Source organism: Nuphar pumila, chromosome 4, assembly GCF_984573655.1.
Source record: "Nuphar pumila chromosome 4, dmNupPumi1.hap1.1, whole genome shotgun sequence".
Lineage (NCBI taxonomy): Eukaryota > Viridiplantae > Streptophyta > Magnoliopsida > Nymphaeales > Nymphaeaceae > Nuphar > Nuphar pumila.
In genome coordinates, this window is record NC_143252.1 from 115,555,289 (window position 1) to 115,571,880 (window position 16,592).

Below are 16,592 nucleotides of genomic sequence, written 5' to 3' on the forward strand. Positions count from 1 at the left end.
TCTTGAGAAGGCCTTTTATGGCCTTAAACAGGCACCAAAAGCCTGGTACGACAGATTTAGTCATGTTATGATTGATATTGGATTTCACTCTTGTTTGGCTCACACTGTTTTGTTTATTAAGAAATCTGATGCCGGTATCATCATTCTTCTTCTTTATGTGGATGATATGATCATCATCGGAGGCGACAAATAGGGAGTTGCTGATATTAAAACTCTTCTTAAAACTCATTTTTAAATGTTTGACTTAGGATTATTAAGATATTTTTTAGGAATTGAAGTTGCTTATTCCTCTCGTGGGTATTTGATATCTTAATCTAAATTTGCTTTTGATATTGTTTTCAGGTCTGACATTACAGACGATAAGAAAGTGGACACTCCATAAGTGGTTAATGTTAAAATGAAAATTGATGATGGAGAGCTTCTTGATGATCCTACTCCGTTCAGACAGCTTGTTGGAGCACTTTCCTATCTCTCTATCACTAGGTCAGACATAGCACATGCTCTACGCACAACTAGTCAATTTCAGCATGCTCCCACTTCTGTTCACATGAAAACTGTTTTACGTATTATTAGATATTTAAGGTGTTCTCTCTCACGAGACCTCTTCTTGTCTGCATCATCATTTTTAGATTTAATTGCTTATACTGATGCTGATTGGGGAGGTGATCCTAATAATAGACACTTAATCACTGGTTTCTGTGTATTTTTAGGTGAATTTCTAATATTGTGGAGGTGAAGAAGCAACAAAAAGTCTCTCTTCCCTCCACTGAAGCTGAATATAGAGCCATAGCAACCACCACAATGGAAGTTGTTTGGCTCAGGCGGTTGCTTGCTGACATGGGAGCTGAAGCAACACAAGCCTCACGAATGTGTTGTGACAACAAGAGTGCAATCTACATTGCAAGCAACCAGACTTTTCATTAGCGCACCAAACACATCGAGATAGATTGTCACTATGTCAGAGAGGAATACTTACATGGAACCATTGATCTTCCATATGTCACATCAGAATATCAGTTAGCAGACTTCTTCACCGAACCTCTCGTGGCTCCCAGATTTCACTTCCTCTTAGACAAACTTTCGCTCATTGTACCATAAGTTTGAGGGGGAGTGTTAAAATGTAAAATACATATATATAATAATTATGTATTTATATATTATTAATATATATATATTTTTGTAAATATAATTTTTAATTTTTCTTTCATTTTTTTATTTATTTATTATCTAGTTCTTATGGATCTAGATAATAACTATTGGTCAAGTTCCAATTGTAACTTGACCATATGCATAGTCGTTGGACTAGGTCCAACGACTACAAGGAGAGCTCCCTAAGAGCTCTCCTCTAACCCCTTCTCACTTGTATAAATAGGGGTGCATCCCCTCATGTAAAAATACTCTCAATGCTTGTTAAGCATTTTCTTGTTATTAATAAAGTTTTATTATTTCTTTTTATGTTATTCTATTTATACCCTTTTGTGGGTCTTGTCTAAAGTGTCTTTTAGACACTTCTTTTGAGTGATTCAAGTGCATTCGTGGAAGACCACCATTTCATTACACTCTATGTTATGAACAATCTTAAGTTATAAAAACATATTTTTTGTAATTTTGTGGAAAAGAAAGATATAAAAAATGGACACAAAAGACTAGGACATCCTAGTGTGTCCAAATTACACTTGTTTCCATTTCTTTTAAGTTATAAAGAAAGTGATTTTGTTTGTAAAGATTGCATCCTTGGTAAAATGAAGTCTTTACCCTTTGGGCCAAGACATTTTATATCTAAAAATCTATTTGAGTTAGTACATTCGGATGTATGGGGACCGACTCTGGTTGTATCCAAATGAGGTGTATCTTATTATGTGGTATTTGTGGATAATTATAGTATACACTCTTGGATATTTTTCTCAAACAAAAATCTGAAGTATTTGATTGTTTTAAAAAAATTTATTGTTATACAAAGACTCAATTTAAAACCAATATTCAAATCTTTAGAACCGATTCCGGGGGAAAATTTGTGTCAAAAGAGTTCAAAAATTATCTTGACCTACATGAGATTATCCATAAAAAATCTTTTCCTTATATTCCTGAATAAAATGGACTAGCCGAAAGGAAGCATAGACATATTGTTGAGACTACTAGAACAATTCTTATATCAAGAAATGTTCTAAAAATGTTTTGGGTTGAAGCCGCCCTTACAATAGTTTATTTGATAAATAGAATGCCTTAAAAAAACATTGAAAACATCTTTTCTATTGAAAAATTATTTAAAACATCTCCCGATTATAAAAGATTAAGAGTGTTTGGTTGTAAATGTTTTGTCCTTACCAATAAAAATGACAAACTTTTCCCAAAAATAATTTCTTGTGTTTTTTAGGCTACGTCGAAAATCAAAAGGGATATAGATGTTATGTCACTAAAATAAACAAATTATATGTTTTAAGAAATGTTATTTTTCTTGAAAACGAAAATGGGTTTGACAAAGAGAAAATCCAAGACAATTGTGATATTTATTTCTTTTTGACATTTTCAATGAACATGAAAGATGTGAAAACATTCATGATCTACATGAGAGTGACAACGAGGACACTTATGATACACATGTGAATGTGAATGAGGGTTTTGATGATATAGATCTATCTCATAATGAAATACAAACTTATACTCGACGTACCGAAGACCATCCACCATGTGCTTTAGAAAGATATTCCCAAAATCAAGACGTAGATTCTTCTAGTATTAAAAAACTCATGAGAATTTCAAAAGCTCCTAGTAGATTTGTATCTTATAATTCTTTTGAAGCTAGGTATAGATCGTGTCTAATGGCTATACACTCATACATAAAACCAACATCCTACCATGATGCTAAAAATCATTAAGAATGGATTAAGGCGATGAATAATGAATTAGAAGCTTTAGAAAAGGCAAAAACTTGGGAAATTCAAACATTACCTAAAGGAAGAAAAAATATAGGATGTAAATGGGTCTACAAGATAAAAACTAAATGGGATGAATATTAGAAAGATATAAAGCTAGGCTAGTATTCAAGAGATACAGTCAAGAATATGGTATGGACTATGACGAGACATTTGCTCCAGTCGCTCGAATGACCACTGTTAGAACCCTTATTTCTATAACATTAATTAAAAAATTGCTAATCTTTCAAATAGATGTAAAAAATGCCTTTTTGAATGATAATCTCAATGAAGAAGTTTACATGGATCCTCTGCCAGGGTTAAGTTTAACACATAAAAAAATACTTCGATTACGAAAAGCTTTGTATGGTTTAAAACAAGCCCCCAAAGTTTGGTATGATAGGTTCAATAGTATGATGACACAACTTCATTTTAAATCTGTAATGAAATGGTAGGCTCCACGAATGCACTTGAATCTACTCGAAAGGAAGTATCTAAAAGATACTTTAGACAAGTCACAAGACCCATAAAAGGGTATAAATGAAAAGGCATAAAAATAAATAACACTTTATTTATGAGAGCAAAATGCTTAAAAAGCATTTAGAGGAATGATTTACACAAGGGGATACACCCTTATTTATACAAGAGTATTAAGGAGAGCTCATAAGGAGCTCTCCCTTTCTAGCTGTTGGAACTTCCAATAGCTAGAATTCTAGCCGTTGGACTAGTTCCAACAGCTAGAAAGTTGGTCAAGTTCCAACTGAAACTTGATCAAATTAGATGTATAAATACAAAAAGAAAAATTACAAAAAAATTAAAAAGTATAAATACAAAAATATATAATAATATTATTATAATAATAATATTATTATATATGTGTTGTTTACATTTTAACACTCCCCCTTGAACTTACAGTACAATGAGCGAAAGTTTGTCTAAGAGGAAGTGAAATCTGGGAGCCGCGAGAGGCTTGGTGAAGAAGTCTGCTAATTGGTATTCTGACGTCACATATGGCAGATCAATGGTTCCATGCAAGTACTCTTCTCTGACATAGTGACAATCCATCTCAATGTGTTTGGTGCGCTCATGGAAAGTCCGATTGCTTGCGATGTAGATTGCACTCTTGTTGTCACAACACATTCACGAGGCTTGTGTTGCTTCAGCTCCCATATCAGCGAGCAGTCGCCTGAGCCAAACAACTTCCATTGTGGTGGTTGTCATGACTTTATATTCAGTTTCAGTGGAGGAAAGAGAAACCTTCTGCTGCTTCTTGCACCTCTATGATATTAGCGATTCACCTAAAAATTCACAGAAACCAGTGGTTGAGTGCCTATTATTAGGATCACCTCCCCAGTCAGCATTAGTATAAGCAATTAAATCTAATGATGACAATGCAGACAAGAAGAGTCCTCATGAGAGAGAACTCTTTAAATATCTAATAATATATAAAACCGCTCCCATGTGAACAGAAGTGGGAGCATGTTGAAATTGGCTAGCTGTGTGTACATCATGTGCTATGTCTGGCCGAGTGATGGAGAGATAGGAAAGTGCTCCAACAAGTTGTCTGAATATAGTGGGATCATCAAGACGCTCTCCATCATCAATTTTCATTTTAACAATTACCACTTCTGGAGTGTCCACCTTTTTATCATCTGTAATGCCAGACCTGGAAACAATATCACAAGCAAATTTAGATTGAGATATCAAATACCCACGAGGGGAATAAGCAACTTCTATTCCTAAAAAGTATCTCAATAATCCTAAATCAGACATTTCAAAATGAGTTTTAAGAAGAGTTTTGATATTGGTAACTCCCTGTTTGTCGTCTCTAGTGATGATCATATTATCCACATAAAGAAGAAGGATGATGATACCTACATAAGATTGCTTAATAAACAAGACAATGTCAGTCAAACAAGAATGAAATCCAATATCAGTCATAACATAACTAAATCTGTCATACCAGGCTTTTGGTGCTTGTTTGAGGCCATAAATGGCCTTCTCAAGACGAAGTGTTTTACCCTTAGGAATACTAATACCAGGCGAAGCTTCCATGTAGACTTTTTCAACAAGATTCCCATTTAAGAAAGCAGTTTTGACATTCATTTGAAATATATGCCATTTTTTTATAGAAGCCAAAGCAATTAAAGTTCTAACAATGGTCATACGGGCCACAGGGGCAAAGGTTTCTTCGTAGTCAATGCCATACTCTTGAGCATAACCTTTGGCTACGAGTCGTGCCTTATATCTTTCTAGGGTCCCATCACTTTTGGTTTTGACTTTATAGACCCATCTACAGCCTATAGGTTTCTTTTCGAGAGAAAGGTCTTGAATGGACCAAGTGTTGGCCTTCTCTAATGCATCCGATTCTATTTTCATAGCTTCAACCCATTCTTCATGGTTTTTGGCTTCAGAATAGGAGGAAGGTTCAACATAAGATTGGATTAATGCAAGGGCTGCCCTATATGAGGGTGAAAAAGATTCGTAAGAGACAATTTTTTTGGGGGGTCGAGAAATTCTAGAAGTCCTACGAGGGAGAACTTCAGAAAACCTTTCTAATGCACATGGTGGGTGTTGCTCTCCAACTCTTCGTCTTGAATATTGCAGACCAACATCCCTACTGGTTTGTTCTTTGCTATCATTTTAAAAAATAATAGGACTTTGATCATTGTCAAAGTTATATTCAAAATCCTCTGCATTGAATTTTGAAGTTAAATCGATTAAAAAGGAATATTCAGTAATATCTTTGGATTTTTCACTTTCAAAAGAACTTTCTTTTTCTAGAAAAGACACTTTTCTTGATACATATAATTTGTCATTTTGAAGATCATAGCACCTGTAACCTTTTTGATTTTCAGCATATCCTAAAAAGGCACATGGGATTGCACGAGGGGAGAATTTATCATTTTTGTTTGTAAATACAAAACATTTGCAACAAAAAACTCTTAATCTAGAGTAGTCTGAGCTAAATCATAAAGTTTTTCAATTGGAGATATATTTTTTAATGAAGAAAATGACATTCTATTGATGAGATACGTGGCAGTTAGAGCGGCTTCAGCCCAAAAACCTTTTGGAACTTGACTTGCAATTAACAAAGTCCGAGTGTTTCCATAATGTGGTGATGCTTGCGGAACCCGCAAGACCATTTTGTTGAGGGGTGTGTGGGCATGATTGTTGATGAGTAATGCCATATAAATTAAGATGGTTTTTAAATTCTCCAGACAGAAATTCTCCCCATGAATCAATGCGAAAAATGAAAACATTTCTTTGAAATTTGTTTGTGACCATTTCATGAAATATTTGAAAGTGAGCAAAAACTTCAGATTTATGTTTAAGAAAATAAATCCAAGTGTGTCTAGAAAATTCATCAACAAAGATGACATAATACGCATAACCACCTTTAGAGATAACTGGTGCATGTCCCCAAACGTTCGAATGTATTAACTCAAGAGGTTTTGTAAAGACAAAGGTTCTACTAGAAAAATGTAATCTTTTCATTTTACCAAGAATGCAGTCTTTACAAGTAAAATTTTTAGATTTACAAAATTTTTTCAAACTTGGGAAGTATTGGATTTTTGATATATGAGGATGGCCAAGTCTTTTGTGCCATAATTCTGTTTCTAATTTCTAAACATTTAAATAAAATACATTCTTTGGTAGTTCCAAAAAGTCCATGTAATATAGTCCTCCTTCTCTATGACCTTCCCCAATCAGCTTCCCTGACTGACGATCCTGTATCCAGCAACCATCAGAAGCGAAGGATATATTACATCCATAATCAGAAATTTGTGAAACAAATAAAAGGTTCAAATTTAATTTTGGGATATATCTAACTTCTGGAATACAAAAGTTTTTGGATTTTTGAAAACTTTCAAAGCATCCTATTCCTTTTATTTCAAGAGATGTTCCATCTGCTGTAAAGACTTTTGATATACTTAAGTTATTTTTAAGACATTCAGATAAACATTTAGCATTTGGGATCATATGAAATGAAGCACCAAAATCTAAGAGCCAAGGGAAGTTACCTGGACCGGATACAGATGCAACTGCCGCTCCAGTTGAGGCTTCAGTCGAAGTGGATACCCCTTTTAGAAGAGGTTGAAGAATCTCCATCAGTTGAGCCATGGAAACAGGTGCATCTTGATCTTTTGGCTTGGTTTCAACAGATGCTACCCTCTTTTCGTCTCTCCTTTTTAGCTTCAGACATTGAGGCCTATAGTGTCCCGGTTCATGACAGTGGTGACAAATAACTTTTCTTTTGTCAAACTCACCACTTCGTCTCCTAAAATGAGGCGGTCTATAAGTGCAAGTATGATTCCCTGTTCTAGACACAGCTAGAACTGAATCATCATCAACTTTTGGAGTACTCTTTCTAAGACGATTTTCCTCCATAGTTAGTTCTTCAATAGTATCCACAATAGTAGGGATTTTACCACAATGAAGTAGAACCGATTTGGTGGATTCAAATTCTGGCCTTAATCCATTCACAAATTGGTAAAAGTGTTCCATATCGAGTTGTTTTTGACGAAGCTCGATATCTTCGGCGCAATGCCATTTTGGCTCTAGAATAGCCAACTCTTTCCAAAGTTCGAACAACTCATTATAATATTCATGAATAGTTTTGTCATTTTCAGTTAATGTCCAAACTTTTTCTTGAAGATTGCACACATGGGCAATATCTTTAAGGGAATACATATTTTTGACGTATTCCGATGCCTTATCGGCATGTTCAAATTTAGCGAGGCTAGAACATTTTTTAATGTCTATGCTATTAATAAGTCATGACATTATCTTTGCATGCCCCATCCTCCACTCTTTCCATTTCTTTTCATAAGAGGCCAGAGCCTTAGTCTTCTCTTCCGTTAGAGGGACTTCCTTATCACCCTCTTTTTTTGGTGAGAGATAGTTTAAGTTTCGAATCAGAACCATCCACTATTCCCCATAAGCCTTTTTCTCATATGTGGTGCTTCATAATTGAAGCCCATGTCACATAATTACTATCATTCAACTTCATGGGTATGTTGGTGACCTTGTCATGGTCATCCATCGTTTACAAGGGTGTGAAGAAGATAGTAAGGAGAAGAAAAAAAAAGGAAAATAGAGAAAAACGGATACAATACAATGTTTTTGCTCAAGTTCTTTTCTCCAAATGGATCCTCTTGTAGTCGATAGAAGAGTGATAAAACACTCTTTTGGCAAGTGATGAAACACTCCTTTGCAAGTGACGAAACACTTTTTGTAAGAACAAGGTAATAACACACCTTTACACAAGAGGCACAAAAATCGAGGCAGAAGTTTTTCAAGATCTAAGAGTTCCGTAGCTTTGATACCATGTAATGAAATGGTAGGCTCCACGAATGTACTTGAATCTACTCGAAAGGAAGTATCTAAAAGATACTTTAGACAAAACCCATAAAAGGGTATAAACGAAAAAACATAAAAATAAATAACACTTTATTTATGAGAGAAAAATGCTTAAAAAGCATTTAGAGGAATGATTTACACAAGGGGATGCACCCCTATTTATACAAGAGTAAGGAGAGCTCATAAGGAGCTCTCCCTTTCTAGCTGTTGGAACTTCCAACCAGGGTTACCGGAAGCGCCTAGCTAAAAGGGGAAGCGCGCTTCGGAAGCGCGGAACGTCGCGCTTCCGAAGCGTGGGGGGAAGCGTCCCCCTTTTTTGGGAAGCGCGTTTCCCTTTAATGAGGGACGCGTTTCCCTTTAATGGGGGACGCGCTTCCCTTTAATGGGAAGCGCGCTTCCCATCACGCTTCCCCCACGCTTCCCCCTCGCTTCCCCCTCGCTTCCCCCACGCTTCCCCCTCGCTTCCCCCTCGCTTCCCCTGTTTTTTTTTAAATTTTTTGTATTTTTTATTTTTTATTTTTATTTTTTTCGCTTCCCCCTTGCTTCCGAGACGCTTCCTAGGTCGCTTCCGAGACGCTTCCTAGGTCGCTTCCGAGACACTTCTCGAATCGCTCCTAAGTGGTCCCACGCTTCCCCGCTTCCTAAAATTTTGAAAGTGCCTCGCTTCCCGCTCCCGCTTCCCGTATCGCTTCCCACTCCCGCTTCCTCAACTGGCAACCATTCTTCCAACTGCTAGAATTCTAGCCGTTGGACTAGTTCCAACAGCTAGAAAGTTGGTCAAGTTCCAACTGGAACTTGACCAAACTAGATGTATCTAGTTCTAATAGAACTAGATACCAAAAATAAAAAGAAAAATTATAAAAAATTTAAAAGTATAAATACAAAAATATATAATAATATTATAATAATAATATTATTATATATGTGTCGTTTACATTTTAACAAAATCTTGTTATACTGACACTGCATTGTTTGTTAAGTCTTCTAATGCAGGAATGATAATATTACTTCTTTACGTTGATAATATGATTATCACAGGAGGTGACAAGCAAAGAATTAATCATATCAAAGATGTGCTCAAAGATAACTTTGATATGATAGATCTTGGTTTGTTACGATACTTTCTTGGAATAGAAGTGGCTTACTCACCTTATGGTTATTTTTTGTTGCAGACTAAGTAAGCAACAAAGATCATAGAACGGTCAAGACTCTCAGATGAAAAACGAGTTGATACTCTAGAGGTTATAAATGCAAAAATGAAGAAAGATGATAGAGAACCTCTGAAGGATCCAACTCCATATAGACGAATGATTGGATCTTTGTCTTATCTCTCTATTACTCTTCCTGATATTTCTCATGCTATTTATTCTGTTAGTCAATTTTAGCATGCTCCCACTACAGTACATATGAGTGTTGTAATGAGAATGATTAGATATATTAAAAATTCTATTAATTTTGGATTATTTATGTCATTCTCTTGCTCGTTAGAAGTTATTACATATTCTGATTTTGACTGAGGGGAATGTGAATTCTAGACACTCAACCACTGGTTTCTCTGTTATTGTAGGTGATTCTCTAATTTCATGGCGATACAAGAAGCAACAGAAGACGTCCCTCTCTTCCATTGAAGCAGAGTACCGTGCCATGACAACAACTATGTCTGAGTTAGTATGGTTAAGACAATTATTAGAGGATTTGGGAGTTCACATTTGCAGAACCCTCAAGATTATGTTGTAACAACAAGAGCGTTGTATACATTGCAAGTAATCATACATTCTATGAGAGGACAAAACACATTGAAATGGATTGCGATTATGTTCGTGAAGAATTCCTGAGGAAAACCATCACGTTGCCTTACGTTTCATCTGAGTATCAACTGACATTTCTTCACTAAAGCGCTCCTGTCACCTAGATTTCACTTCTTACTTGGCAAACTCTCGGTTGTTACACCATGAGTTTGAGGGGGGTGTTAATATATATATATATATACACACACCCTTCAGGGGTATTCCGATCATTTCAGTTGTAATAGGCGTCAGCCCATTAGGGGCTGACTATGCCTTTTGTTTTATTATTTTTTTGTACCTTTTTTACTTTTGATAAAGTGATTGGGCAGCTCCAACTAGCTGTTGGAAACGTCACAAATGTGACCCTTGGGAGCAGCCTTTCCTTGTGGTTCCTTGTATTATAAATAAGCCTCTAAGGCCCATGTATTTTCTATGCTTCTATAGAGCATTTCTATGCAATACAAGAATATTTTGACCCTTGTGTGGGTGGTGTGGCTTGATCAATCAAGTATTTTTCTTGATTGATTGTGTTATTGCAAGTCCATAAGTGACCTCTCTTTACATTTGCTCCATTTCATTACAACCATAACATATGTATTTAAAAAGATTGTTCACAAGATAACTAAGCTAGGATGTACCAATCGATCTAGTGACTGCATTACTTGGATTGGTATGCTCATGATTCCTTGACATTCTAAGGGGGTGTGTGATTGTCCCAAAGATTCCAAGGATCTCGTGTCAAGGGGGATCTCGCTTGGGCCCATGCCAGATGTGATTGTTAAGTAAAAGCTGGATCTCATATCCCTGGATCTGAGATCCCTAAGATTCCTGAAATCCATAGTTTTGTAGTCCAAACGAAGAGGGAAGTGGGAGGAGAGAGCGGAGGTGTGTCTCAGGCCAGAAAACCAAGGATTTGTGATCCTTGAATCTTAGGCCCATTGCGAGATGTACCCATGAATTGAAAGTTTCACCAGTTTGTTGTTCTGTGTTTTTTTTTATATGATGTTTATTTGTTTTCTTGATCCTCAAGTAGCATATCTTTTGAATGAAAATTTGACTCAAAAATCTGTGTGCATATGGCTTTAGGTGTTTTGAATTTGTAGGAGCTGGTCAAATCTATATGATATTTTTTCTTTTTATTGCTTAAGTGTCTATGTGATAAATATACATGCTTCTAGGTGCCAAGAAGATGCTTCTCAAAGGGAAAACTTATGTAGCATCTTTAACAAGCATGTTTATTTTCCCTCCTTTTTGTGATGGTTCCTATATGCTTGTCCTTCCAAATGCTTCCTTGAGATTGTGATGCATTTCATCATTTCTTCTTTGGAACTGTCTGGTTTTCTTCTTATTTTCTCACATTAAGTTCCCATCTTGGCAACCATATTTGAAGTTAGCTCATATTTTTGTTTGATGCCGCACTCTCCTCACTTGCCAACCATAGATGAACTGTAACTGTTGGTTATAACGAGCTGGGTGAGTTGTTTTTTGATTACTTTACTGCTGGAAGCAATAGATAATAATCCATCACGTTTTCTGTATACATTGGATGATATGTTAACCGAGTTTGCTAGTCATTCATATGGACTGGCAATCCTATATTTCCTTTCATTTACTTGATCCTACTACTTTTTTTCATAAACTCTTGAATCAGTAAGAGATTTTTGTGTCATTTATACAGGTGTACCGTTGATCAAACTGGGCAACTTGATTTAAGTAGGCAGGCAGTAGATGGGATCATTGGTTTTGGTCAATCAGATACTTCTGTGATTTCTCAATTAGCTTCTGCGGGAAAAGTCAAGAAAATGTTTGCCCACTGTTTGGATGGGATTAATGGTGGTGGAATATTCACTATTGGAAATGTGGTGGAACCCCTTGTAAAGACAACCCCTTTGGTACCCAACCAGTATGTTACTTGTTGCTAATGTATTGAGAAACATAAATAGTAAATTGTTATTTTGGGTATAAGTGACATTCATCTAATCCATGATGTTTATATTGAAACTTTTCCCTCATTAGTGGCATTCATCTAAAACATGATGTTTATATTGGATTGTTCTCTCATTGGATCTTGATTTGCATTTTTAATGAGCTTGGATACATTTTTTCTACAAATGAACATAAATTCATTTAAGAAATATCAACATGTGATAATTTGAACTGTTTTTGCCACTGATGAGGATGCTAATAGTAATACTATTAGTACTTCTGATAGTAATCAAGCACAAAATAGTGTTCAAGCATAAGAACATGAGATGACCTTGAGACTGTTACAACGTAAAAGTGTATCAATAAAAAAGGTGTTTTGTGATTGGCATATATTTGGTTAAATCACCCATAAGAAAAACTGGCTTTCATATGGATAATACCAATGGATGGTTGCATGAGAGGAATGATTAATCTAGATCCTCAAAAAAGTAATGCTTTGAAATAAACATGAGTAATCAAATTGAATAAATGTGTAATACATTTAAATTTTTAAAATAAAAATCAATAATTTAAATTATATAATAAAATGTAGAAGGTGAAAAAACTAGTTTGTTCAAATAAATATCAGATTAATTTGATGATATTTTCAAAATAAGTGCTATTTTGTTTCTGGCATTGTGTAGGTGTCTAAAAGCATCATGCCAAGATTGTGATATTTTCAAAACATTGGAGATATTTGTGACATAGATCATAACTGATTGATTTTTCTCATAGGTCTCATTACAATGTATACATGAAAGCAGTTGATGTTGGTGGAGTCATGCTGCGACTTCCTTCAAATATGTTTGACTCTACAGCTCAAGATAGACTGGAGACAATCATAGACAGTGGGACAACCTTGGCGTATATTGCTGAGCAAATTTTTAATCCTTTAATGAACGCTGTGAGAACTTGCTGAGGCTGTTCATCTAGCTGTTGTTTTGTATTGGATAATTGCTTACTTCTAGTGCTATTTCATAGATTATGTCCTATGGGCCACGTGTACAGTATTTTACATATCAGGGTGCAAGTTGCTTTCATTTCACTGGAAGGTAAAATATGTTTTAAAGAACTGCTGGTTTCTTGATTCTATTTCTATGTAGCTTGGTGACCTTTTTTTATTTTTTTTAATGTGAAGGAGAATTAGGTGACCTAGGTGAATCCAGGGGCGGCTCAAGAGAAGTTGAGGCCCTAGGCATATTTCGTTGGAGGCCCATATTTCTCCATATTTTTTTTCATTGGAGGCCCTCAGCATGAGGCACATGCATGTGCCATGTTTCATTGGAGGCCCTCAGCATGTGAAATATAAGCGTTATAATTTTTTTCATTTGAGGCCCTAGGCGGTGGCCTCAAATATCAAAGAGGCCAGCCGGCCCTGGGTGAATCAATCACCATGTGGTGTCTAGCCAACCAAAGGATAGGGCATTGGTTGGATTTTTTTCATTTGAGGCCCTAGGCGGTGGCCTCAAATATCAAAGAGGCCAGCCGGCCCTGGGTGAATCAATCACCATGTGGTGTCTAGCCAACCAAAGGATAGGGCATTGGTTGGACTCCTTGGGGGCCAATTAGTAATAAAATTATAAAACATTCTTTATATATATATAACACATAATTTATAATATGCTATTCTTTTATTAAGAATTGACCATTATTTTGGTTTCTTTATGACACTTTGGTATCACCAAGGCACATAGGCAGCACCTAACTATTTTGGCTGCATAATGATGTTGGAGATCATCACCATTGAGAAGACAAGAACCTAAATCAATTGATATAGAATCTTTTTGTCTTCCATCTGCACGTCTGCGATACTGCTGCACTTATCTCTCAGATAGCGTCCTGTATGGTTAATATAACAGTGTTAGATTTAGTACCCATCCAATTCGACAGTTACAGCTGTACGATAATAATATATTGACACAATCTGTCTCACATAATGTCTTGAGGGCTTGACACACTCTTTTGCTCCTTCTCATAATATCTATCTCACTGTCTCAGACTTTTTATTTCCCAGAGAATGTCCTCATGATTGAACTCTTTAAAGGCTGCAACTGTGGATGGACTTTTAACATGGTTTCTTTCTTACAGTGTTAAGGTGTCATGCATTTACTTTTTTGGGCTTTATGAACCTGTGCATTATTGATGATATATTGTTATGAACTTTTCTTGCATACCATGTAAAGTTCAATATTTATCTCATTAGTTAGAGGCCCAGAATCATAAAGATATATGTGAGAGAATAATCATACCACGGCCCTTGTGCAACTTAAAATACAAAAACGAGGCAGAAACTTTTACCAACATCCTTGTTTTTCATTTATTTCTATGGTTTTGGTGTTTTTATGTGGTGGAACCTTTTACTATACTCATGCTGCAACAAATAATTTGACCATACTGTATTATGGTGTCTTTTTTTTTCTTCAATTGTTGCTGGGTGTTTATTTAATTTTGATCTTGTTTCTTCTATGGATGAAACTTTGGATGTTCCTTTCCAATTGAAAATTGATGTAGCTAGGACATAAACTATTGTTCTAACAAGTGGTTCTTTTATTGGCAGTGTGGATGATACCTTTCCATATGTTACTTTTTATTTTGAAAATTCTGTCCACCTGAAGGTTTATCCACACGAGTATCTTTATCAGTTAGGTGTAAGTATTGTTATCTCTCACTTTTCATTTACTCATTGCTACTATTTGTCGATTGTGCATTATGTGATAATCAGTAATATGGATGAAGAGACATTCTGTCCTTTGCTTAGGAATGAGTTCTCTTCCACATTTCACAGCCTCACAGCCAATCTCTAGTCATTCTGTTATGTTTTCCTGTACATAAAGTTGTTCACTATGCCTAAGTTGAATACCAAGCATTGGCTGCTCCTCCAAAATCTAAATTAATATGTACTCCAATCTCCAATGAAGAGGTAATGAAGAAAAATAATATAGCTCTGTATGATCAATTTATGCAACTCCGATAGCATGAATAAAAAGTACAAGCATGAAATGGCTAGTTGTGTGTAGAAGATAGGTGGTGTCAAGCATGGAGACGATAAAAGCTAGGTTAAATCATTGGAAGGCGATCTATTTAATATGTGATCACAAAGACAATCTTGTGCTTTCTATTGGAAAACATTGGCAGTTCCTATTTCTGATTGTTTCTTGAAGTCTTTTCTTTGACAAGGCTATAATTCCAGGTGATGTGATGACATTGTTTTATAAATAGAATAAGATAACGGCTAGTCTTGTTGTGGAAGTACAAAGGGCATGGTAGAGTTTTTTGAATCTTGCAAAGATTTAGTAGCAAGTGATGAATTTCATAAGAGTTCTGGTTTCTTTTTGAGTCCAGAAAACCCATAAGAAGTTGAGCCATCCAATTATGCAAATGAGTCATTTCAAGGTGAAGTCATCCACTTATTCTTCACTTCCTATAGAAGACATTTTTAATGTCGATGTTAAAAATAAAATTGTATTCAAATACCCGATAAGGGTATTTTTGTCTTTTATCATATAGTACAGTCCACTAAGGACTGAAATGTAATTTAGCATTGTAATAAATAAACTGCCATACAGTTCAAGCACAACAGTCAAAATATGACTGTTGGGCAGCAGTCCAACTAGACGTTGGACTGCCACCCAACAGTCATAATAATGACTGTTGGAAGGCAGTCCAAAGAGCTGGACTGCCTCCCATGTGTTGGAGTGAGGCTCTATAAATAGAGCCTCACTCCCTTGTTATTCCTCAATGCTTTAAGAAGCATTTGAGGGTTTTCTCTAGAGTTTTTTCCCATCTTATAGGCTTGTATGCCTCTTGTGCTGTTTTGGTATTTTTATCTCTCTTGAGATTGTATTGGTCCATTAGTGACCAAGTGAGTTTATTAAAGCCCTTTGTTGGCATTGTGTTTGTTTCACTATTGTTCCATTGTACCTTGTTTTATTACATGGTATCAGAGCTAGGCTCTTGAAAGAAGGAGAATCTCGTGAAGGAAGTGTTCTTCGATCATTGATCATTCCCTATCTCCTCTATTTTAAACTCTAAGTATTCATTATGGGAGAAAGAGAGTCCGCCACCGTCATCACCTACAAATTCAATGAAAACAACTACTTGATGTGGGCGACGGCTATGGAGAATCATATCAAGGGAAAAAAATTGTGGGGTTTTGTTAGTGGTTCTACTAGTGAACCACAACTCAAATTGGCTAGAAGAAAAGGAGATCAAGTCAAAGCTTTGTCCGAAGAAGAAAAAGAAAAAGCCTTGGAAGAATTCCAAAATAAATTGGAAGATTGGGAGGCAAGCAATGCACAAATACTCTCATGGTTTATGAATACCATGGAGTTCAAGATTGCCACTAATATCATCAAATTCAAGAAGGCATGTGACGCATGAAGCTTTCTAAGAAGTACCTTTATCCAAAAGGATATGGCTAGACTTTATTATCTCCAAGACAAGGTACGCAATTCAAAACAAGGAGATAAAAGTGTAAGATATTTTTACGGTATTTTATCTCCTATTTGGGATGAATTAGCCATGTTGGAACCAAAATGGGAAGGTTCGGCTATTGATATGAGAA

General features: G+C 35.8%; 1 protein-coding gene across 3 annotated transcripts in view; it reads left to right on the forward strand.

Annotated features, from left to right (window-relative positions):
• Positions 1 to 16,592, forward strand: part of LOC149840716 (aspartic proteinase 36-like) — a 71,125-nt gene that overhangs the window by 12,910 nt on the left and 41,623 nt on the right. For all 3 annotated transcript variants that reach the window (XM_090003280.1, XM_090003281.1, XM_090003282.1), the window contains exons 4-7: positions 11,742 to 11,966; positions 12,764 to 12,932; positions 13,010 to 13,080; positions 14,586 to 14,676. In XM_090003280.1, the coding sequence (XP_089859406.1) occupies positions 11,742 to 11,966; positions 12,764 to 12,932; positions 13,010 to 13,080; positions 14,586 to 14,676 (556 nt within the window). The remainder of the gene's footprint in view (positions 1 to 11,741; positions 11,967 to 12,763; positions 12,933 to 13,009; positions 13,081 to 14,585; positions 14,677 to 16,592) is intronic.